The sequence below is a fragment of the Hylobates moloch genome, unplaced genomic scaffold (assembly GCF_009828535.3).
Source record: "Hylobates moloch isolate HMO894 unplaced genomic scaffold, HMol_V3 SCAFFOLD_12, whole genome shotgun sequence".
Taxonomy (NCBI): Eukaryota; Metazoa; Chordata; class Mammalia; order Primates; family Hylobatidae; genus Hylobates; species Hylobates moloch.
Genome location: NW_026652287.1, coordinates 41,646,432 through 41,670,629, shown reverse-complemented (window position 1 = coordinate 41,670,629; position 24,198 = coordinate 41,646,432). Strand labels below are relative to the sequence as shown.

The 24,198-nt window shown below is 54.2% G+C and overlaps 1 protein-coding gene across 7 annotated transcripts in view; it reads left to right on the top strand.

Moving 5' to 3' along the window:
- Nucleotides 1-22,969, top strand: part of ADAMTS10 (ADAM metallopeptidase with thrombospondin type 1 motif 10) — a 31,235-nt gene extending 8,266 nt beyond the window's left edge. For 2 of the 7 annotated variants that reach the window (XM_058425418.1, XM_058425417.1), the window contains exons 5-26: nt 1,635-1,852; nt 5,687-5,770; nt 5,872-6,017; nt 6,423-6,466; nt 6,596-6,701; nt 6,789-6,935; nt 7,105-7,246; nt 10,019-10,126; nt 10,787-10,932; nt 11,027-11,090; nt 12,905-13,007; nt 13,311-13,444; nt 13,530-13,653; nt 15,995-16,075; nt 16,170-16,333; nt 16,421-16,547; nt 16,638-16,767; nt 17,237-17,441; nt 17,614-17,790; nt 17,868-18,027; nt 21,189-21,306; nt 22,217-22,969. In XM_058425418.1, the coding sequence (XP_058281401.1) occupies nt 1,635-1,852; nt 5,687-5,770; nt 5,872-6,017; nt 6,423-6,466; nt 6,596-6,701; nt 6,789-6,935; nt 7,105-7,246; nt 10,019-10,126; nt 10,787-10,932; nt 11,027-11,090; nt 12,905-13,007; nt 13,311-13,444; nt 13,530-13,653; nt 15,995-16,075; nt 16,170-16,333; nt 16,421-16,547; nt 16,638-16,767; nt 17,237-17,441; nt 17,614-17,790; nt 17,868-18,027; nt 21,189-21,306; nt 22,217-22,946 (3,458 nt within the window). In that variant the 3' untranslated portion in view covers nt 22,947-22,969. Of the gene's footprint in view, nt 1-1,634; nt 1,853-5,686; nt 5,771-5,871; nt 6,018-6,422; nt 6,467-6,595; nt 6,702-6,788; nt 6,936-7,104; nt 7,247-10,018; nt 10,127-10,786; nt 10,933-11,026; nt 11,091-12,904; nt 13,008-13,310; nt 13,445-13,529; nt 13,654-15,994; nt 16,076-16,169; nt 16,334-16,420; nt 16,548-16,637; nt 16,768-17,236; nt 17,442-17,613; nt 17,791-17,867; nt 18,028-20,075; nt 20,243-21,188; nt 21,307-22,216 lie in introns of those variants that run through there. The other 5 variants (XR_009209012.1, XM_032169519.2, XM_058425419.1 and 2 more) reach the window with 5 other exon arrangements.
- The last annotated feature ends 1,229 nt before the right edge of the window (nt 22,970-24,198 follow it).

Sequence of the window (24,198 nt, the reverse complement as noted above, 5' to 3'; positions counted from 1 at the left end):
GTGTACTCCTGTAGTCCCAGCTACTTGGGAGGCTGAGGCAGGAGGATCACTTGAGCCAGGGAGGTTGAGGCTCCAATGAGCCTTGATCACACCACTGCACTCCAGCGTGGGCAACAGAGCAAGGTCCTGTTTCAAAATATATATATAGAAAATCAGGGTCAGGCACAGTGGCTCACGCCCATAATCCTAGCATTTTGGGAGGCCAAGATGGGCAGATCACTTGAGGTCAGGAGATCGAGATCAGCCTGGCCAACATGGCGAAACCCCGTCTCTACTAAAAATATGAAAAAGTTAGCCAGGCGTAGTGGCGCACACCTGTAATTCCAGCTACTTAGGAGGCTAAGGCAGGAGAATCACTTGAACCCGGGAGGTAGAGGTTGCGGTGAGTTGAGATTGTGCCATTGCACTCCAGCCTGGGCGACAGAGCAAGACTCCGTCTCAAAAAAGAAAATCAGATGAATGTTAGATGGAAAAGCAGAACAGTGTGATATTGAATTAAGTATATAATCAGATACTCTATGAGTAGGATGCTGTGGTAGACATACAGCCACAGTCGGCAGTACAGACAGAAAAAAGGTGGATGACATACGATGTCACAGTTGGGTGGTCCATGAGACCATCTGGTTGTAGTACATCAGGCAGTATGATTGTTCTAACTGCAATGCTTTGCAGTTAGAACTGACTGATCTAATTGGGCAGTGCATTGATTGGAAAGTTGCTCAGCTAGAAGGACAACGTGTTGTCCACGCACACAGTTCAGATTGCAAAACAGGCTGGTTCACACCATTCCATTCGGGCAGTGGAATTGTCAGTGAATTGTACAATCATGCTGGTCATCATGGGACAGTGGTTCAACAAATCAGCTTAGCTGTGGGACAGTCATGCAAGTGTTCAGTTGGACATTTAGGCAGGGGGGCAGGCTGGTAGCTGAACAGCTTGGCAAACAGGCAGTGGAACAGCCATACAACCAACAGTGGGAGAAGTCAGGCTGTTATTCAACTCAACAGTTTGACAGTGGGACAGTGACATCATGGTAGACTACAATATTCTCAAGAAGTAGGACATTGACAAAAAAATAGAGATGGTATTGCCAAGATGCCCTGTAGACAAACAATCAGGCAGTCGGGCACAGTGGCTCACACCTGTAATCCCAGCACTTTGGGAGGCTGAGACTGGTGGATCACTTGAGGTCAGGAGTTCGAGACCAGCCTGGCCAACATGGTGAAATGCAGTCTCAATTAAAAATACAAAACTTAGCTAGGCACAGTGGCACATGCCTGTCATCCCAGCTACTCGAGAGGCTGAGGCAGGAGAATTGCTTGAACCTGGGAGGCGGAGGTTGCAGTGAGCCAAGATCGCACCGCTGCACTCCAGCCTGGGTGACAGAATGAGACTCTGTCTCAAAAAAAAAAAAAAAGAATAAGAAAAACGATGAAGTGTTTGGCAGCCCATTGGGCAGACAGGCCATCACACAGGTAGCTGGACAACAAGAGAAGGCAGCAGAATGACCGGAAATTGTCTGTCCAGACTGTTGGGGAGAGAGGTAGCCAGTCAGAGGTTGGACAAGACAGTTGTCAGGCAGCTCTGCATCCCACCAGCAAGGCAGGGCTTAATTGCTCTACTGGGTTCCCCAGATGAGAAACCGTGGAAAGGGCGGCCATGGTGGCTGCGGACCTTGAAGCCACCGCCTGCCAGGCCCCTGGGGAATGAAACAGAGCGTGGCCAGCCAGGCCTGAAGCGATCGGTCAGCCGAGAGCGCTACGTGGAGACCCTGGTGGTGGCTGACAAGATGATGGTGGCCTATCATGGGCGCCGGGATGTGGAGCAGTACGTGCTGGCCATTATGAACATTGTAAGTGCCTTCCCCTCCCTGGGCACGCAGCCCTGAGGACTTGGAGCCAGCCTCCAGTGTTAGGCAAGGGGGTGGCTACCATCCCACCCCAATCCCTGACGTGGGGACACGGGTAGAAAGGAAGGTTGCAGGCTGGGCACGGGGGCTCATGCCTGTAATCCCAGCACTTTGGGAGGCCGAGGCGGGCGGATCACAAGGTCAGGAGATTGAGACCATCCTGGCTAACACGGTGAAACCCCATCTCTACTAAAAATACAAAAAATTAGCCGGGCGTGGTGGCGGGCTCCTGTAGTCCCAGCTACTCGGGAGGCTGAGGCAGGAGAATGGCATGAACCCGAGAGGCGGAGGTTGCAGTGAGCCAATATTGCGCCACTGCCCTCCAGCCTGGGCGACAGAGCGAGACTCTGTCTCAAAAAAAAAAGAAAGAAAGAAGAAAGAAAGAAAGAAGAAAGAAAGAAAGAAAGAAGAAAGAAAGAGAGAGAGAAAATTGTTAAAGTCAACAATTAGTGGCTAGGCACAGTGGCTCGCACCTGTAATCCCAGCACTTTGGGAGGCCAAAGCAAGAGGACCACTTGGGCCCAGGGGTTCAAGACCAGCCTGGGCAACGAGAAAGGAAAGAAAGAAAGAAAGAAAGAAAGAAAGAAAGAAAGAAAGAAAGAAAGAAAGAAAGAAAGAAAGAAAGAAAGAAAGGAAGGAGGGTTGCATATGGCAATGAACGAGGAGGAGAAAGAGCATAAGCACAGTGACTAGATGCAGAGGTGCCCTGGGCAGAGGGAACCTGCCTGGGCTTAAATTTCCACTCTGCCACTTTTTAACTATCTGCCTTTTAGCAAGTTACTTCACCTCTCTGCCTTGTCTTACCTATCTGTAAAATGGGCATAATTGTGGTACCTACTTTATAAAGCTAAGGTAGATCCAGTGCATTCATAAAGTATATAGAACAGTTCTTGGCATGCAGTAGGTGGCATATAAGTGTTTGCTGTGTGTAAAAATACACACAGGCTGGGCACAGTGGCTCATGCCCAAGGTGGGCAGATCACTTGAGGTCAGGAATTCGAGACCAGCCTGGCTAACATGGTGAAACCCCGTCTCTACTAAATACAAAAAATTAGCCGGGCGTGGTGGTGGGCACCTGTAATCCCAGCTACTCAGGAGGTTAAGGCAGGAGAATCGCTTGAACCAGGGAGGTGGAGGTTGTAGTAAGCTGAGATCACGCCACTCTGCTCCAGCCTGGGCAACAGAGCAAGACTCTGTCTCAAAAAAAATTAAAAAATAAGCACACAGCAGCCTGGGAAACATAGTGAAACCCCATCTCTACAAAACATTTATAAATTAGCGGAGCATGTGGCACACGCCTATAGTCCTAGCTACTCAGGAAGCTGAGGCAAGAGGATCACTTGAGCCCAGGAGTTTGAGACTGCAATGGGTTATGATCCCTGTCATTCGTTCATTCATAAATAAATAAATAAATCGCAGTAGGCTGGGCACGGTGGCTCACGCCTGTAATCCCAGCACTTTGGGAGGCCAAGGTGGGTGGATCACCTGAGGTCAGGAGTTCAAGACCAGCCCGGCTAACATGGTAAAACCCCATCTCTACTAAAAATACAAAAATTAGCTGAGCGTGGTGGTGGGTGCCTGTAATCCCAGCTACTTGGGAGGCTGAGGCAGGAGAATTGCTTGAACCCGGGAGGCAGAGGTTGCAGTGAGCCAAGATCGCACCATTGCACTCCAGCCTGGGCAACAAGAGGGAAATTCCGTCTCAAGATAGATAGATAGATAGATAGATAGATAGATAGATAGATAGATAGATAGATAGATAGATAGATAGATAGATAGATAGATAGATAGATAGATAGCTCGCTCACAGGTACTCGTTGAGGTTAGCAGTACACACACAGGCACACATCTGTATTCACGCAGCATTCTTGCACAAGCACCTACTTATAAATTCCTACAGGCTGACCTCCCCGACCCACATTCAGATATAGTCCATTTCCATCCGAGATCTCAGGCAAGATTCTTGACCTCTCTAAGCCTCAGCGTACCACTGTATCAAATGGAGATATAATGGTAGCTACCCTAGAGAGTAGGGATTGGTGGGAGGGAAGCCAGGTAGGCTATTTGGCACATAGTAAGGGCTTGATGAATGGTGCTCTTGTTTCACTGAAGCAAAAGGGAAAACAAAAAGTTTAGCAGACAGGCAGAGGGTCCAAAATGTTCTGTAGTGTCGTCCCTGATGGCACTCTGTTGTGCCTGAGCCTGGCCTCTCTCCCTAGGGCGTTCAGAATTTCCTGGGGGTTTCCAGCCCGGCGCAGTGGCTCACGCCTGTAATCCCAGCACTTTGGGAGGCCGAGGCAGGTGGATCACCTGAGGTCGGGAGCTCGGGACCAGCCTGGCTAACGTGGTGAAACCCCATCTCTACTAAAAATACAAAAATTAGCTGAGCATGGTGGTGGGCACCTGTAGTCCCAGCTACTCGGGAAGCTGAGGCAGGAGAATCGCTTGAACCCAGGAGGTGGAGGTGAGTGAGCCAAGATTGCGCCACTGCACTCCAGCCTGGGCAACAGAGAGACTCCATCTCCAAAAAAAAAAAAAAAAAAAAATGCTGGGGATTTCCAGACAGGGAAATGATTACTCAGGGTTCCAAGATCCCTGCACAGCCTGGCCCCTGACTTCTGTGCCAACTCATCCCTGGGGCTGCTTCCTACTTTCCTCTGACCACTGTCTCCAGAGCCTCCTGCCCTCACAGTTTTACTTTCCTGTGGTGATGGGCAAATTGGTACCTTCAGACAGCTGTGGAATGAACCCAGACATGTATATCCCTCAGGTCGCCTCTGGACAAAGACGCTTGAGGCAGTCAGTGGGGTAAGCAGGGGTTGGGGGACTTGACTCTCACTTCTGACACCTACCAGCTGTGTCCTAACCTCTCTTTGCATGTCTCCTCATCTGTAAATTGGGGATGATAATAGCACCTATTCGTGAAAAGACTGATGCATGGCCAGGCGTGGTGGCTCACACCTGTAATCCCAGCACTGTGCCAGGCTAAGACAGGAGGATCACTTGAGGTCAGGAGTTCGAGACCAGCCTGGCCAATATGGTGAAACCCAGTCTCTACTAAACATACAAAAATTAGGCGGACATGGCTGGGCACGGTGGCTCACGCCTGTAATCCCAGCTACTCGGGAGGCTGAGGCAGGAGAATCGCTTGAACCTGGGAGGTGGAGGTTGCAGTGAGCTGAAATCACACCATTGTACTCCACCCTGGAAAAAAGAGCAAAACTCTGTCTCAAAAAAAAAAAAAAAAATTAAGTGGGCATAGTGATGTGCGCCTGTAGTCCCAGCTACTTGGGAGGCTGAAGCAGTAGAATCGTTTGAACCCGGGAGATGGAGGTTACAGTGAGCTGAGATTGCACCACGCACTCCAGCCTGGGCAACAGAGCGAGAGTCCATCTCAAAAAACAACAACAACAACAAATAGCAACAACAACAACAAATAGTAACAACAACAACAAATAGTAACAACAACAAATGCTACCTATTCATGAAAAGACTGATGCATGGCTGGATGTGGTGGCTCACACCTGTAATCCCAGCCCTATGGGAGGCCAGGCAGGAGGATCACTTGAGGTCAGGAGTTCAAGACCAGCCTGAGCAACATACCAAGACCCCCATCTTTAACAACAACAAAATAAAAACCCTAATAGCAGGTTTAGCCTAAGACCCGACACACAGTAGGTGCCTGATGAAAGCAAAGCTGTTATCATGGTTTTTGCTTTTCATTTTCTACCCTGGGCTCCTCTTAAGACTCGGTCTCTCTTGTTTCTTGGAGGTCAGGTTGCCAAACTTTTCCAGGACTCGAGTCTGGGAAGCACCGTTAACATCCTCGTAACTCGCCTCATCCTGCTCACGGAGGACCAGGTGCGGGGGGCTCCCTCCCCTTCCCCTTCCCCTTCATACCAGCATGTCCTGCCGTCCCCTGGGTGGTGGGTGCCCACGCACTTCCCTCTGTCCATCCCCAGCCGACTCTGGAGATCACCCACCATGCCGGGAAGTCCCTGGACAGCTTCTGTAAGTGGCAGAAATCCATCGTGAACCACAGCGGCCATGGCAATGCCATTCCAGAGAACGGTGTGGCTGACCATGACACAGCAGTGCTCATCACACGGTGAGGGGACAGGAGAGGTCTAGGACTGGGGCGGGCTGAGAAAACAGGTGGTCCAGGGAACCGTGAGAGTCCAAACAGAGATCACTTCTGCTGGGTTTGCGAGGAGCAGAGAAGCTTGGGCCACCCATAAGGGAGCCAGGGATGGGGAGGGGCTGCATGAGAATAATGGGTAAGGGAGGTTTGGGACCATCTGGGCACTGATGCCCTCATTCACTCATTCTCCCGCTCATGCATGCATGCACTCATTCATTCATTCAAGTGGTCAGTCACTCCTGTATGCAGCTTCAGGTGAGAGGCAGATGGCACCTCCAAGGCAGGACTCAACCCCCAGAGCTGGGCATGGTGGCATCAGCAGGGCTTAGGGAGACACCCCAGCCCCCTCACTGCCCCCGTCTCCTTTTACAGCTATGACATCTGCATCTACAAGAACAAACCCTGCGGCACACTAGGTACCTGAGCCCCGTAGGTTTCAGGCGCCTATGGAGGCAGTGGGCTGGGGTGAGACCTGGCAAGTGGATGGGGCCAGCCAGCACCGTCCTGAGCCTCCCAGCCCCATCCCCACATGTCCGTCTTCCCAGGCCTGGCCCCGGTGGGCGGAATGTGTGAGCGCGAGAGAAGCTGCAGCGTCAATGAGGACATTGGCCTGGCCACAGCGTTCACCATTGCCCATGAGATCGGGCACACGTGAGGCCGGGGCACACAGGAGGGGGAGGACGGGAGGAGCTGGGCGGGTCCCTCAGCGCCCGGCAGAGCCGACACCCCTTTCCCCAGATTCGGCATGAACCATGACGGCGTGGGAAACAGCTGTGGGGCCCGTGGTCAGGACCCAGCCAAGCTCATGGCTGCCCACATTACCATGAAGACTAACCCATTCGTGTGGTCATCCTGCAGCCGTGACTACATCACCAGCTTTCTAGAGTGAGGATGCACTTGAGTGTCCCTCAGAGCGGGTCACACTCATGGTGGGGCAGGGTGCACGGGAGAGAATAGAAACCAGGGCTGCTCCCTGGGACCCCCATCCAGCTGAGGCTCCTGAGCTCTTGATTTGCAGCCACCTAGCATGACAGTTGCTTTTCTCTCGAGGCAGCTCAGGCCTGGGGCTCTGCCTGAACAACCGGCCCCCCAGACAGGACTTTGTGTACCCAACAGTGGCGCCGGGCCAAGCCTACGATGCAGATGAGCAATGCCGCTTTCAGCATGGAGTCAAATCGCGTCAGTGTAAATACGGGGTAGAGAGAGCCTTCCTGCTTTCCTTCCTGGGAGGGGAGGGGGCCGCTGGGGCTGGGGGAGGGAACTCCACCAGGGCACCCACCTGGGAAGTGGGGGGGTGGGAGAGCCGGGAAAGGGGGTGAGGTGAGCCCCCGTGGGGACCTGGGAGGACAGAGGTGCATGGAGTGTGCAAAATGTCCCAAGCAATCAGACAGTGCTTGGGAACAAAAATGGGATCACCTGCTTCTCCAGACCCCCGATTTGAGGGCTGGGCTGGGGGGCCACCTTCTGTCTGGCACATCACACCCCCTGTGGGCTACAGCAGGATCAAAGTCTCAAGACCTCTCACGGGGCAGTTTTTAACTAAACATCCAGTCCTGATTGAAATAATTTCCCTGGGGATGAGCCATCTTCCCTACTTGGCAAAGAACTAGACAGAACCTTCCAGGGACTCCCTGTCTGGAGGAGCTCTGAGCCTCCTGACCACTCCCCACTCTTTCCTGAAGTTTAGACTCCCAAAGCCCCATTCGTGCATAGAGAAGGGCATTGGGGGCAGGGGGTTCCACTCCCAGCTCCCCCCAGGAAGCTGAAGACCTACTGGCTTCCTGCTTCAGCCACCCACCCGCCTCGATTCCCTAAATGCACCCCTAAGCTCCTCACAGTCTCAGCCCTAGGGGCCCAGGCTCAGCCCCAGTTCTTCACACCATCACAACTCAAAGGATCAGAGTTTTTGTGATGCCATGTTAATGCAAAGCAGAGGGCAAGCAGCTGCCAAATTGCCCTCCCTCCATTCCACTGCAAGACAGAGACAAACCCTGGAACAATTTCTGTTTCATTGACATTCCACCCTTGACACCCCCCAACACCCTAACTTAACTGGTAACTACAGCACTCTCTAAGGAATTCCTAAAGAATTCCGAAGCTACTCCTCAACATCTGCTGTGACCCAGGTATCCTAACAATGATCGTGGTATCTGACATTTACTGAGCTCTATGTGCTAAGCATGTGCTGTGTATCATCATCTAAACTCCTGACAATCCTATTAGCCCCCAAGTTACAGAGGAAGGGACTGAGGCATAGCATAGGGAGGATGACTTGTCCAAGGCCACAGTTCGAGACCATGACAGAGCTGGGATTTAAATCCAGGTCTCTCATGACTCTCTAAATTTTACAAAGGGGCAGGGGAGGGGAGGAGCTGTCAAAATATCAAGCTTGGGCTGGCAGCGGCTATATGTTGAATTGAGCCTTCCTTTTAGTTTTTGAAGGAACATCTTTCAAGCCATCTTGGCAAAGGGGGATTTATTTGCTTCATGTGAACTGGTTAATATATGTAAAGGGTTCAGCCTTGTGCCTGGTCCAGAGATAGCAGTGGTCATTGTTACCCGATAATGGCATTGGTGCAAGTCCTTTCTTATCTATCCTATCACGTGCCTCATAGCCATTTATATAGGCAAGGCAGGCATTAGGCTGTCCATCTAGTAGATGAGTAAACTGAGGCCCAGAGAGAGGAAATATGTTGTAAGTCGGTAGCAGAATTGAGGTCTCTGCACAACTCATATATACCACAGTGCCTCCTTGTGGAGAGGAGGACAAAAGCAGGGCTGAAGTCATTCACTTGAAGAGGTGTCAGAAGTGGGATTGCGACTGGACTGATGTGATATTTTTAGATATGGCCAGGAGGACACAGTCTGGGTTTTTAGCTGAGAAGTGTCTTCTGTAAGGCAGAAGGCAGAGACTCTAGAGGACCTTTGAGGGAGAATGTGTTTGAGAACTTCTCACGTATGTACAGGTATCTCTCAGGGGCTGACCTAGGAAGGGTCCCTTCCAATGGCCATTGATCGATCCAGTCCCACATCTGGAAAGCTTACAAGAATTGGGTTCAAAGAGGGGATTACACTTGATAATTACAGAAAGACCACCTACTTCTTAGAGGAAAGACCCTGGGAGATTGCTTAGGATGTGGGCCAAGAGGGTCAGAGATTTTGCTTCACCTGAACTCAGTGAGGCTTCTCCAGGGATATTAACCTGGACTTTAAGAGTCAGAGTGAGTCCCTGGGACTAGTCCAGCCCATCCAGCATTCAGACGGGAAGAAGATTGGGCTGATTTTTCACCTGGAGAAAGAGGAATGTCGCACACAGACCTAACTTGGCATTATCCCCTCCCAAACTCCTACCCCTCCCCATAGCTTAAAAGTGTTGGGAGCTTCTCCAGTTTAGATGGGGTAACAGAGAACCAACAGCTGGAAAAAACCAGAGATGAGGCCTTTGGCCTAGTCAACATCCAGGCCGATTTCTCAGAGCCACCACTTTCCCTTCGGCTACTTTGCCCGTCCCATAAAAGAACCCCAAATCCTTCCTGTTCCTTCCTCAGCAGGTCCCAAGTTTCCTTCCAGAAACTCAGAAGGCACCAGGAGCTGAATTGCAAAGTTCGTTAGAGCACAGACTCTGAATTAAAGAGCTGGGTTAAACTCCAGGCTACTCCCTTAGTAGCTGTGTGACCTCTAGCAAGTCTGAAGCTTGGTTTTCTCCCAGTAAGATGGGGTAGTACTGCCTAAAGGGGTATATGGCATGTATAAGGTGTTCCATAAATGGAGCTTATTGGCAGAGGATAAGTCACAGGCCATGCCCTGCAAGGGGATGCACGAAGACCCACTGCGAGCCAGGAAGGGAGTGTGGGGCTCTCTGCTCCGGGACCGGCAGTGAGCCGGACATCTGGGTCCTCCCAAGCCGGGCGGGCTGCCCCAGGGAGGAAGGGAGGGGGGCGAGCCTGAGCGGGCGCCTCGGCCCGCAGGAGGTCTGCAGCGAGCTGTGGTGTCTGAGCAAGAGCAACCGGTGCATCACCAACAGCATCCCGGCCGCCGAGGGCACGCTGTGCCAGACGCACACCATCGACAAGGGGGTGAGCGCCGGCCAGGACCCCCAACCTGGCCACGCCCCCTGCTCCACCTCCCCCGTTGGCCACGCCTACCCGCCTGTCCATCGGCCTATTATCTGGTCCCTCCCGCATTGGCCACGCCCGTCATCTGTGCTCCCTCGGCTGTGGCCACGCCTACTGCTTGCTCCTTTCCGCGTTGGCCACGCCCACCGTCTATGCTGCCCTTGGTTCTGGCCACGCCTGCTGTTTACTCCCTCCCGCGTTGGCCACGCCCACCGTCTAATGATTCTCACGGCTCTGGCCACGCCTACTGTTTGCTCGCTCCCTCATTGGCCACGCCCATCCCCTGTGCTGCCCTCGGCTTTGGCCACGCCTACTGCCTGTAGACCCCTCCCCGGCCTGAAGCCACGCCCCACCTCGTCTCCACGCTTATCGTGGTCCTGTCTACACCCCTCCCCATTCAGCACCCTGTGCTCAGGACACATCTCTCGCTTGTACCTTGTCTGTCTCCCAGACCACTCTCCTACGTAACATGACCCTGTCCGCATGTTCAGACTCCGCCTCTGCCCATCCCCTTCCAGCCCCATCCCGAAGAGGCTGATATCTCTCTGGCTGGGGCCTGGAGTAGGGAACGGTGCACGGGGCCCGGGCTGGACTCACTCCTTCCTGTCTCCCCCCACCCAGTGGTGCTACAAGCGGGTCTGTGTCCCCTTTGGGTCCCGCCCAGAGGGCGTGGACGGAGCCTGGGGGCCTTGGACTCCGTGGGGCGACTGCAGCCGGACCTGTGGCGGCGGCGTGTCCTCTTCCAGCCGTCACTGCGACAGCCCCAGGTCAGCCCTCAGGACCCCCACCCGGGAGGGCAGAGCGACCCCCGCCCCCATCGCCCCCTGCCTCATCCCTCTCCTATCCCACCACCCTTTCCAGGCCAACCATCGGGGGCAAGTACTGTCTGGGTGAGAGAAGGCGACACCGCTCCTGCAACACGGATGTGAGTTCCCCCAAACCCCTTGAGGAAGGGGGAAGGAAGCACTAAAAAACAGCTATCAGAGGCCGGGCACCGTGGCTCACGCCTGTAATCCCAACACTTTGGGGGGCCAAGGCAGGCGGATCACGAGGTCAGGAGATCGAGACCATCCTGGCTAACACAGTAAAACCCCGTCTCTACTAAAAATACAAAAATTAGCTGGGCGTGGTGGCTGGCGCCTGTAATCCTAGCTACTCGGGAGGCTGAGGCAGGAGAATCGCTTGAACCTGGGAGGCGGAGGCTGCAGTGAGCCGAGATCGCACCACTGCACTCCAGCCTGGGTGACAGAGCGAAACTCTATCTCAAAAAAAAAAAAAAAAAAAAAAGCTCTCAGAGTGCTTCATCCGGGCACCCGCTGCCTCCTAGGGAACCTGCAGCCGCCACCCCCCGCCTCTTCCCTCCTCTCCCTGACCCCCACCACCTTCTAGTCCCCAACTCCTCCTCCTTAAAGACCTGGCTCCTTCCAGCTCTCTTTTCCTCCTACGTTTAGACTACAAGCCCCCATCTTGAAATCACTGCTTGGCCCTCACAACCCCCTACCATCCAGTCTCTCCCCTCCCTTTACAGCCCAACGTCCCCGGAAGAGTCCCACCCCTGCCTTCTGTCATCCCCCAAAGTTGTAGCTGAAGCTTCCTCTCACCAAACCCAGTGACAGGTGTCTGTCCTCTGCTTCTGCCCTCAGCTGACCTGGGACCACCAGTGAGCAGTAAGAAGTTTACTGCGGAAGGGGTGTTTCAGAGGGCAGTGAGAGCTTTGGACTCTTCAGCCTCCTGGCTGGGGGGACCCAGGTCTTCAGAGAATCCACATGCTAGCACCTTCTATAAACCCTGATCCCTTCCAGACCTTATCTCTCAAGAAAGACTCCATGTGGCCAGGCGCAGTGGCTCACGCCTATAATCCCAGCACTTTGGGAGGCTGAGGCAGGCAGATCACCTGAGGTCAGCAGTTCGAGACCAGCCTGGCCAACATGGCAAAACCCCGTCTCTACTAAAAATACAAAAATTAGGCCAGATGCGGTGGCTCACACCTGCAATCCCAGCACTTTGGAAGGCCGAGGCGGGCGGATCACCTGAGGTCAGGAGTTCGAGACCAGCCTGGCTAACATGGTGAAACCCCGTCTCTACTAAAAATACAAAAAATTAGCCAGGCCTGGTGGCGTGAGCCTGTAGTCCCAGCTACTCGGGAGGCTGAGACAGGAGAATCACTTGAACCCGGGAAGCGGAGGTTGCAGTGAGCCGAGATTGCGTCATTGCACTCCAACTTGGGCAACAAGAGCAAAACTCTGTCTAAACATAAATAAATAAATTAAAAATACAAAAATTAGCCAGGCATAGTGGGATGCACATGTAATGCCAGCTACTCGGGAGGCTGAGACAGGAGAATCGCTTGAACCCAGGAGATGGAGGTTGCAATGAGCTAAGATCATGCCACTGTACTGCAGCCTGGGCGACAGAGTGAGATTCTGTCTCAAAAAAAAAAAAAAGAAAAAATGCGAGCAAGAAAGATTCCATAGTCTGGAACCGGAAACCCAGGTGTGTCCTGCCCAGCTCACCCTCAGACCTCTAATGAGGGATCCAGTCCTATCCCAGATGTGTCTACATGCCCAGCCCAGGCTACCTTCCAGGCCTAGTCTCACGCAGACCACCACAGCCTCCTCCCTGGCCTCCCTGCCTCTAGCCTCCCTCCTCCACACCATCCTTCTCCAAGCACCCCTTTTTCTGCTCTGACTTCATCCCCCCAAGCCTGGCCTCCCTCCATCTCTCCTCTCCTGCCCCCAGGACTGTCCCCCTGGCTCCCAGGACTTCAGAGAAGTGCAGTGTTCTGAATTTGACAGCATCCCTTTCCGTGGGAAATTCTACACGTGGAAAACGTACCGGGGAGGTGAGTGTGGGACTCCGAAGGCTGTGGGGCTGTGAAGGGCAGCTGTGGGAGTGTCCAGCAGCAGGTGGATGAATGCAGCATCCCGGGGTCTGCCCTGAGCCCTGTCCCCACCTAGGGAGCCAGAGTACTTGGGATACGGTACTATGGGGGTTCAACATGATGCTAGGAGCTCCCACTCCCTCTGCCCAAGCTGCCCTTCCTCTTGGGTCTCGGGTCTGTCTCTCTTGGCCTCACTCCCCCAGGGAGCGAGCAAGGAGTTCCGGGGTGGTCTGGCCCGTGGTGTGATGGGGCCGTGCCCCCCAGGGGGCGTGAAGGCCTGCTCGCTCACGTGCCTAGCAGAAGGCTTCAACTTCTACACGGAGAGGGCGGCAGCCGTGGTGGACGGGACACCCTGCCGTCCAGACACAGTGGACATTTGCGTCAGTGGCGAATGCAAGGTGGAGGGACTCCCAGGGAGGTGGAGACGGGATGGGGAGCAGGGGTGGGTTAGGGGGTCGCCTCACTCATGCCTTTTCCATGCAGCACGTGGGCTGCGACCGAGTCCTGGGCTCCGACCTGCGGGAGGACAAGTGCCGAGTGTGTGGTGGTGACGGCAGTGCCTGCGAGACCATCGAGGGCGTCTTCAGCCCAGCCTCACCTGGGGCAGGTGAGAGTCTCCAGCTTCCCTCCCACACTCCCTGCATGGGCCAGCTGGCTGTGGGTGGAGCTGATCTCAGTGCAGTAGCTGAGATCACTAACTCCTCAGACCCCAGGGGCCCCGTGGAGTGTCAGGAGTCCCCAAAAGTCCTGGGGGCTCAGCCAGGCAAAGTGGCTCAAGCCTGTAATCCCATCGCTTTGGGAGGCCGAGGCAGGAGGATCACTTGAGGCCAGGAGTTTAAGACCAGCCTGGCCAACATGGTGAAACCCTGTTTCTACTAAAAATACAAAAATTAGCCGGGTGTGGTGGCGAGCACCTGTAATCCCAGCTACTCAGGAAGCTGAGGCATGAGAATTGCTTGAACCTGGGAGGTGGAGGCTGCCGTGAGCCGAGATCACACAACTGCACTCCAGTCTGGGTGACAGAGCCAGGCTCTGTCTCAAAAAAAAAGAGTGTCTCAGGAGATAGGAGCCTAAATCTGTCTCCTCTGCCTCCTGGAGGAGCTTATGCCACATCTGGGTGGAAGTGAGCGTCACTTTCCATCCTCTGTGAGCCAGAGGAGCTGCAGGAATGTTCTGTGCTAGCAGGGAAAGGCTTACAACGAGAGGGGATATTCAGAGAGTGTAGAAAGCACCTTTTCCAGCTTGGGCTTTGGGCGAGTGAGAGAGAGCCCAGGGAGTGGGCAAGAGGGGAGGAGGCTCAGGAAATATCTGGAAGGCTGAGGAAGCCGTAGGCACTGTCAGAGGGAAGGAGTGCATCCAGGTGAGGCAGGAGTAGGTTGCAGAGTGTGAGTTTCATTCCCTAGGTAGAGTCCCATTGGGGTTTTATAATAAGCAGCCTGGCCGCTGGCATCAAAAGTGAGACAGGCACCATGGCTCACGCCTGTAATCCCAGTGCTTTGGGAGGCTGAAGCGGGAGGATCCCTTGAGCCCAGGAGTTTGAGACCAGCCTGGGCAACATAGGGAGACCCCAACTCTATAAAAAAAAAAAATTTTTTTTTGAGATGGAATCTCAATCTGTCACCCAGGCTAGAGTGCAGTGGCTTGATCTCGGCTCACTGCAACTTCTGCCTCCCAGGTTCAAGAAATTCTCCTGCCTCACCATCCCGAGTAGCTGGGACTACAGACATGCACTACACAACCGGCTAATTTTTGTATCTGTAGAAGAGATAGGGTTTCACCATATTGGCCAGGCTGGTCTAGAACTCCTGACCTCAAGTCATCCACCCACCTAGGCCTCCCGAAGTGCTAGGAATACAGGTGTGAGCCACCACACCCGGCCAAACTCTGCAAAATTCTTTTTTTTTTTTTTTTTTTTTTTGAGATGGGGTCTCGCTCTGTCACCCAGGCTAGAGTGCAGTGGCACTATCTCGGCTCACTGCAAGCTCCGCCTACTAGGTTCACGCCATTCTCCTGCCTCAGCCTCCTGACTAGCTGGGACTACAGGCACCCGCCACCACGCCCAGCTAATTTTTGTATATTTAGTAGAGACAGGGTTTCACCGTGTTAGCCAGGATTGTCTCCATCTCCTGACCTCGTGATCTGCCCGCCTCGGCCTCCCAAAGTGCTGGGATTACAGACATGAGCCACCACGCCAGGCTACAAAATTCTTTTAATTAGGCGGGTGTGGTGGTATACACCTGTAGTTCCAGCTACTCGGGAGGCTGAGAGGCAGGAGGATCCCTTGAGCCCAGGAGGTCAAGGCTGCAGTAAGCTATGATCGCACCACTGCACTCCAACTTGGGTGACAGAGTGAGATTCTGTCTAAAAAAACAAAAAAAAAAAAAGCTGGCCAGGCTAATTCCGGTACTCCCAGCACTTTGGGAGACTGAGGCAAGAGGATCACTTGAGCCCAGGAGTTTGAGACCAGCCTGAGCAACTTAAGGAGACCCCAACTCTACAAAAAAAAAAAAAAAAGTTTTTTTTTAGTCAGTCAAGTGTGGTGGCTCACACCTGTAGTCCCAGCTACTCGAGAGGCTGAGGCGGGAGGATCACTTGAGCCTAGGAGTCTGAGGCTACAGTGAGCCAAGATCACTCCACTGCACTGCACTCCAGCCTGGGCAACAGAGAGATCCTGTCTCCAAAAAAAAAGAAAGAAAAAAATAATCCCAACGCAGCCATTTCCTAGCTGTAAAACCTGGTCAAGTTCTTTAGCTTTTCTGTGCCTCAGTTTTTTCATCCCTAAAATGGGGACAGTGAAACACCTGATTCACAAGGGTGGGGCAGAGGTGCAGTTAGATGTGCGTTTAGCGCAGTAACAGTTAGCTGTTATCCTCATGGGCCGGGGACAGGGGAGGCAGGCAAGTGTTGGGGACATGCCAAGTGGGTGACATCTGAGCTCTGCTGTTCAGGGTACGAGGATGTCGTCTGGATTCCCAAAGGCTCCGTCCACATCTTCATCCAGGATCTGAACCTCTCTCTCAGTCACTTGGGTGAGCAGATGGTGGGAAGGGGATGAGGATTAGGGGTCAGTGGGGAGGGAGGTTTTAGCATGACTAGAATTCTGAACCCTGCACTGTCCCCTAGCCCTGAAGGGAGACCAGGAGTCCCTGCTGCTGGAGGGGCTGCCCGGGACCCCGCAGCCCCACCGCCTGCCCCTGGCTGGGACCACCTTTCAGCTGCGACAGGGGCCAGACCAGGTCCAGAGCCTCGAAGCTCTGGGACCGATAAATGCATCTCTTATCGTCATGGTAACAGGGAGACTGGGGGCAAGGTGCAGCCTTTGGAATCAGAGACTCCATGCGATCCTTCCACTGGCTGCCGCCCCCTTCCTCCAGGTGCTGGCCCGGACCGAGCTGCCCGCCCTCCGCTACCGCTTCAATGCCCCCATCGCCCGTGACTCGCTGCCCCCCTACTCCTGGCACTATGCGCCCTGGACCAAGTGCTCGGCCCAGTGTGCAGGCGGTGAGGCCGGGGGTGGGGGAAGGCACAAGACACCTGGGCTGAGGTTCTCTGGGCCGGGAGGGGCTGAGCAGGCCTCTCACCCTCCCCCAGGTAGCCAGGTGCAGGCGGTGGAGTGCCGCAACCAGTTGGACAGCTCCGCGGTCGCCCCCCACTACTGCAGTGCCCACAGCAAGCTGCCCAAAAGGCAGCGCGCCTGCAACACGGAGCCTTGTCCGCCAGAGTGAGTGCCGCCAGGGGGCAGTGTTGCTCAGGGTGAGAGGAGAGTACTCCCTGGAGTCAAGAGCGAGTGCTCCAGGGGGGTGGGGACCAGGTTAGTGCAGAGTCGGAGTGACAGTGGGCCGAGTGCTACAGTAATGGTTCTATAGGACTTGTGGGGGAGTCCAAGGTAATAGTGCCCCCAAGGTGGGGGTCAAGTTTGCATGGCCCTGGAGTCAGAATGATGGCGCTGCCTGGTCACTCGCATTGTCCAAAGATTTATTTCTCCTTAGGGTAATGCACCTCTCTGCTCTCTGCCCCAAGTCTGGGTGCAGGCTAACGATGCCCCAGGTGTGGAATGTGGAGGTGACTGGTGCCAGTTTCCACATGACGGCTTGGTGGTTGGAAGGGTGGGGGTAGGCTATAGTGTCCCCTGCTCTAGTGTTGGGACCCCCTGCCCTGCTTACTTGCTCAGACCCCTTCATCTCCTACAGCTGGGTTGTAGGTAACTGGTCGCTGTGCAGCCGCAGCTGCGATGCAGGCGTGCGCAGCCGCTCGGTCGTGTGCCAGCGCCGCGTCTCTGCCGAGGAGGAGAAGGCGCTGGACGACAGCGCATGCCCGCAGCCGCGCCCACCTGTGCTGGAGGCCTGCCACGGCCCCACTTGCCCTCCTGAGTGGGCGGCCCTCGACTGGTCTGAGGTCAGCTGCCCCCTTCCTTCGCGCCCACTCCCTGTGCAGAGAGGGGCAGGGACTGGGATGCCTAGGTGGGGTGTCCACGGAGACGCCTCTGCGCGATCTCCAGGTTAGCTGTCCCCTCCTCACTTCGCACTGGGGCAGCACCCTGAGCACGAAACGCCCCTTCCAACTGCAGTGCACCCCCAGCTGCGGGCCGGGCCTCCGCCACCGCGTGGTCGTTTGCAAGAGCGCAGACCACCGCGCCACGCTGCCCCCGGCGCACTGCTCACCCGCCGCCAAGCCGCCGGCCACCATGCGCTGCAACTTGCGCCGCTGTCCCCCGGCCCGCTGGGTGGCTGGCGAGTGGGGTGAGGTAGGAGGGCGCGCCCCAGAGGGGTGGGGGCCAGGGCAGGGACTGCGGGACAGCAACTGAGTGGTGCCCCCTCGCAGTGCTCTGCACAGTGCGGCGTCGGGCAGCGGCAGCGCTCCGTGCGCTGCACCAGCCACACGGGCCAGTCGTCGCACGAGTGCACGGAGGCCCTGCGGCCGCCCACCACGCAGCAGTGTGAGGCCAAGTGCGACAGCCCAACCCCCGGGGACGGCCCTGAAGGTATGTGGGTGACCAGCCAGGGTGCGCCAGGAGGGTCCTGGCCAGAGCCAGCCACAGAGGGCTTTGGGGATCCTGACTTCATCCTAGAACTTCTGGAACCTCGGAAATGCATTGCTTTGTCTCTGCCAGGCCATCCTTCACCATCCCCTCCCTGCAAGCATTTATTAAGTGCCACTGTATGCTGAGTGTTTCAGGCACCTGACCCTTCTGTGCACCCAAACTTGTGACATTTCTCCAGTCACTTTCATAACCTGTACCTATTCATCTCCACCTGTAGCACACTTTCCTGAATATTTTTCCTTTAAATCGGTTTTTCAACCTCAGGCACTGGTGACATTTTGAGCTAGATGATTGTCGTGGGGAGCTGTCCAATGCAGTGTACAGTTTTTGTTTGTTTTTGTTTTTTGGAGAGATGGGGTCTTGCTGTGTTACTCAGGCTGGTCTCCAACTCCTGGGCTCAAGCAATCCTCCCACCTCAGCCTCCCAAAGTGCTGGGATTTGTGCCAGCCTGTAAGATGTTTAGTAGCATCCCTGGCTTCTACCCACTGAGTGCCAGTAGCAGCCCTCTCCCAAGTTATGATGACTAGAAATGTCTCCAGACATTGCCCAATGTCCCCTGGGGGTCAAAATCGATCACTTCCCTTGAGAACCACCACATTTAAGTATACACATTTTTTATGCCTAATTTTTTTTATTTTTTTATTTACTTTTTTTTTTTCTTTTTTTGAGATGGAGTCTCGCTGTCACCCAGGCTGGAGTGCAGTGACCTGATCTCGGCTCACTGCAACCTCTGCCTTCCAGGTTCAATCAATTCTCGTGCCTCAGCCGGCTGAGTAGCTGGGAGTACAGGTGCCCGCCACCACACCCAGCTAATTTTTGTATTTTTAGTAGAGACGGGGTTTCACCATGTTGGCCAGGCTGGTCTCAAACTCCTGACCTTGTGATCCGCCGGCCTTGGCCTCCCAAAGTGCTGGGATTAAAGGCGTGAGCCACCATGCCCAGCCTTATTTACTTATTTATTTTTGAGACCGGGACTCACTTTGTCACCCACGTTGGAGTGCAGTAGAGCGATCTTGGCTCACTGCAACCTCCACCTCCCAGGCTCAAGCGATCCTCCTATCTCAGCCCCCCAAATCTCCCCAAGGACTACAGGCAAGAGCCACAGTGCCCAGTTAATTTTTGCATTCTTGTATTCTTTGATAGAGACGGGGTTTTGCCATGTTGCCCAGGCTGGTCTTGAACTCCTAGCCTCAAGCAATCCACCCACCTCGGCCTCCCAAAGTGGTGGGATTACAGGCATGAGCCACTGCACCTGGCTGTAATTTTTTTTTTTCTTTTTTTGAGACGAAGTCTCACTCTGTCGCCCAGGCCGTAGTGCAGTGGCACGATCTCAGCTCACTGCAACCTCCACCTCCTGGGTACAAGTGATTCTCCTGCCTCAGCCTCCTGAGTAGCTGGGATTACAGGCACGTGCCACCATGACCAGCTAATTTTTGTATTTTTAGTAGAGATGGGGTTTCACCATATTGGCCAGGCTGGTCTTGAACTCCTGACCTCAGGTGATCTGCCCGCCTTGGCCTCCCAGAGTGCTGGGATTACAGGCATGACCCACCGCACCAGGCCCATAAATTTATTTATTTATTTATTTATTTATTTATTTATTTATTTTTGAGATGGAGTCTCGCTCTGTCACCCAGGCTGGAGTGCGGTGGCGCGATCTCGGCTCACTGCAAGCTCCGCCTCCCGGGTTCACGCCATTCTCCTGCCTCAGCCTCTCCGAGTAGCTGGGACTACAGGCGCCCGCCACCACGCCCGGCTAATTTTTTTGTATTTTTAGTAGAGACGGGGTTTCACCGTGGTCTCGATCTCCTGACCTCATGATCCGCCCGCCTCGGCCTCCCAAAGTGCTGGGATTACAAGCGTGAGCCACCGCGCCCGGCATAAATTTATTTTTGATAGAGAACGATTAATTTCTTACTCTGGGCACTGCAACCAAACTACCTGGGTTCATCTTCCACCTCTGTGTTTTTGTTTCTTTATCTGTCAAGGGATGTAAATGATATATTCACTTCAGGGGTGCCCCAGAAGGGAGATGCAATAAAATGATCCACCCAGGCCAGGCGAGGTGGCTCACACCTGTAATCCCAGCACTTTGGGAGGCTGAACTGGAAAGATTGCCTGAGCCCAGGAGTTGGAGACCAGCCTGAGAAACAGAGTAAGACAACTGTATCTACAAAAAATAAAATTAGGCTGGGCGTGGTGGCTCACGCCTGTAATCCCAGCACATTGGGAGGCCGAGGTGGGCAGATCACCTGAGGTCAGGAGTTTGAGACTAAGCTGGCCAACATGGCGAAACCCCAGATCTACTAAAAATACAAAAATTAGACAGGGGTGGTGGCATGCGCCTGTAATCCCAGCTACTCAGGAGGCTGAGGCAGGAGAGTCTCTTGAACCCAGGAGGTGGAGGTTGCAGTGAGCCAAGATTGCACCACTACACTCCAGCCTGGGCGACAAAAAAAAAAAAATCCATCTGTAGCTCTTAATTTGCCCCAGGTCCTGCCATAAATCACTGGCCACTAGATGGAAGCCCATATCCATCCATAGTCATCAACAGACATCCTGATCACGCAAAATAGTCAATGCTCTGAAAAATACCCCGACTCACCCACTCAGCTGGGACTCAAGATCTTCAGGTTTTGTTTTGTTTGTTTTTGTTTTGTTTTGTTTTGAGACAGAGTCTCACTCTGTCGCCCAGGCTGGAGTGCAGTGACGCGATCTCGGCTCACTGCAAGCTCCACCTCCCGGGTTCACGCCATTCTCCTGCCTCAGCCTCCTGAATAGCTGGGACTACAGGTGCCCGACACCACGCCCAGCTAATTTTTGTATTTTTAGTAGAGACAGGGTTTCACCGTGTTAGCCAGGATGGTCTGGATCTCTTGACCTCATGATCCGCCCGACTCAGCCTCCCAAAGTGCTGGGATTACAGGCTTGAGCCACCGCGCCCGGCCTGTCTTCACTCTATTAAAAAAGAAAATGAGTGAGGATTACAGCCCCAAATGGACATTTTTTCCTGGGTGCTATGAAAAGGAACGATGGAAAGGAAAGGGAATATTTGTCTTCTTTTGTTTTATTGGGTCATGTTTGTTTGTTTTGTTTGACAGGGTCTCGCTCTGTCGCCCAGGCTAGAGTGCAGTGGTGCCATCATAGCTCACTGCAGCCTCCACCTCCTGGGCTCAAGCAATCCTCCAGCCTCAGCCTCTTGAGTAGCTGGGACTACAGGTACATGCCACAACACCCGGCTAATTTTTCCTTTTTTTTTTTTTTTTTTTTGTCGTTTTGTTTTGTTTTGTTTTGTTTTGTTTTGTTTTGTTTTGTGACAGAGTCTTGCTCTGTCTCCCAGGCTGGAGTGCAGTGGCGCGATCTCGGCTCACTGCGACCTCCGCCTCCCGGGTTCAGGCAATTCTCCTGCCTCAGGCTGTCGAGTAGCTGGGATTACAGGCACCCGCCACCACGCCCAGCTACTTTTTATATTTTTAGTAGAGATGGGGTTTGATCACGTTGGCCAGGCTGGTTTCAAACTCCCGACCTGAAGTGATCCACCTGCCTCGGCCTCCCAAAGTGCTGGGATTACAGGCATGAGCCACCATGCCCAGCCTATTTTTTTCTTTTAATTAGTTTTTGTAGATGCAGTGGTCTCACTATGTTGCCCAGGCTGGTCTCGAATTCCTGGGCTCAAGCAGTCCTCCTGCCTTGGCCTCCCAAGGTGCTGGGATTACAGGCATGATACACTGTACTCAGCCCTTTTCTCATTACTAATGTGTCTGTGTTGGCCCCCAACCCTACACTCTCTTAAATCCTCAAAACAGCCCAGTGACATCGGTGCTATTATAAGCCCCCTTTGATAGTTGAGGAAACGAAGGCACAGAAGTCAGGAGTGGTTTGCTCACACCTGTAGTCCCAACTACTCAGGAGGCTGAGGTGAGAGGATCACTTGAGCTCAAGAGTTGGAGACCAGCCTGGTCAACATAGCAAGACACCATCTGTAAAAAAAAAAAAAAAAAAAAAAGTAAATTTAAAAAGAAAGAAACTAAGGCAAAGTCACTGGCCAGGAAGCACTGCAGGTCATGTGCGCAGCCCTGCGGGGAGGGCGGCTAAGACCTGATTTTCATTCCTTCTCCCGCCCCCGCAGAGTGCAAGGATGTGAACAAGGTCGCCTACTGCCCCCTGGTGCTCAAATTTCAGTTCTGCAGCCGAGCCTACTTCCGCCAGATGTGCTGCAAAACCTGCCAGGGCCACTAGGGGGCGCGCGGCACCCGGAGCCACAGCTGGCGGGGTCTCCGCCGCCAGCCCTGCAGCGGGCCGGCCAGAGGGGGCCCCAGGGGGGCGGGAACTGGGAGGGAAGGGTGAGACGGAGCCGGAAGTTATTTATTGGGAATCCCTGCAGGGCCCTGGCTGGGGGATGGAGAGGGGCTGGCTGTCCCCCCTGGGCCCCTCTTCAGCATCCCCCCCTTCCAGTTCACATAGTGAGACCCCCTCCAGGGTGGGTCTGGGGAGGGGACAGCTGTTCACCCCAGCACCCTTTGCACCCACCCTTAGGGAGTCCTCAACACTCCCCCCCTCCTTTGATCGGAATATGTACTGTGAAGAGTAGGGGTGGGGAGGGGGTCTGCCGGTGCCCTGCCCCCCAGCACTGCCCTACCCCTCCACTCCGAGCTGGGGGGGAGTCTGTGTCTGCTATGGGAGAGGGGGGTAGCACCACCTCCCTGACACCCTCCCCTGACCTGACCAGGGGGAGGATCCACCCCAACCTCTGCCCTGCCTGCCCCAGGGGCACCCCGACATCCAGGCCACCCCCTCATGGTGCTACAGACCCTGCCCTGGGGCCCACACACTCCTGCCAGGAAGCCCTACATCAGTAAAGTTCTGTCTTGTGTAGATTTCTACGAATTGCAGTGTGTGTGTGTGTCAGTGCATCCAGTAGCCCCCACCCAGGTCTGGAAAGGACCACCCATTTTCCCGGGTCTACCCAGCAGGCAAAAGGGGAGTTTTTTGTTTTTTTTTTCTGAGACAGTCCCTGTCGCCCAGCTATGCCTATCATAGTTCACTGCAGCCTTGATCTCCTGGTCTCAAGCGATCCTCCCACTTCCACCTCCTGAAGAGCTGGGACTACAGGCGTGCACCACCACACCCAGCTGATTTTTTAATTTTTCTAGAGACGAGGTCTCGCTCTGTTGCCCAGGCTGGTCTGGAACTCCTGGGCTCAAGCGATCCTCCCACCTCAACTTCCCAAAATGCTGGGATTACAGGTATGGGCCACCGTGCCGAGCCAGAAGCGGACTTTTAACAATGCAGACAGGAACCCAGGGATTTTAGGAGAAAAGTACAACAGCTTCTCGTGGAAGATTTTTTTTTTTTGAGACAGGGTCTCACTGTGTAACCCAGGCTGGAGTTCAGTGGCACGATCTCAGCTCACTGCAGCCTTGAACTCCTGGGCTTAAACGACTCTCCTGCCTCACCCTGCCAAGTAACTGAGATTATAGGTGCAACAGCACACCTAGCTGATTTTTTAATTTTTTGTAGAGACGAGGTCTTGCTATGTTGCCCAGGCTGGTCTGGAACTCCCAGGCTCAAGCGATCCTCCCACCTCAGCCTCCCAAAGTTCTGGGATTACAGGCATCAGCCACCATGCCTGGCCCTCACAGAGGCTCTTAAAGCCACACGGTCTAGCACCTGCCACCCTGGCCATCGCACTCTCCGTCACTCCGCATGCTCCAGCCACACCAGCCTCCCTGAACTTCCTCAATTGCCCTGTGGTTTTCCCATCTCTGGGCTTTTGCTTGAGCGGTTAGCATGGCCAGGTGCACGCTCCTGCCCCTCTTTACCTTTTTTAACTCCAGCTTACACGTCGGTGCAGCACAAACGTTGTCTCTTCCTAGAAGCCTCCCCTGATGGCCCCCAGCAAAGTGGGGCCCTCCTACCCATTCATATTCACTCTTGAGTGCCTGGAGGCATTGCTGAGAATTGCATGCACCAAGCCCATCAATTCTGCAAACTCGCTCAAGAGATTCCAGCAGAGACGGGCTCCTTCCCAGCTGTGGCCACTAGGGGCGCTGCATATTAACATCTTCAAGGGGGATGCGGGTTTATCGCCCTGGACCAAAGATGGATCTG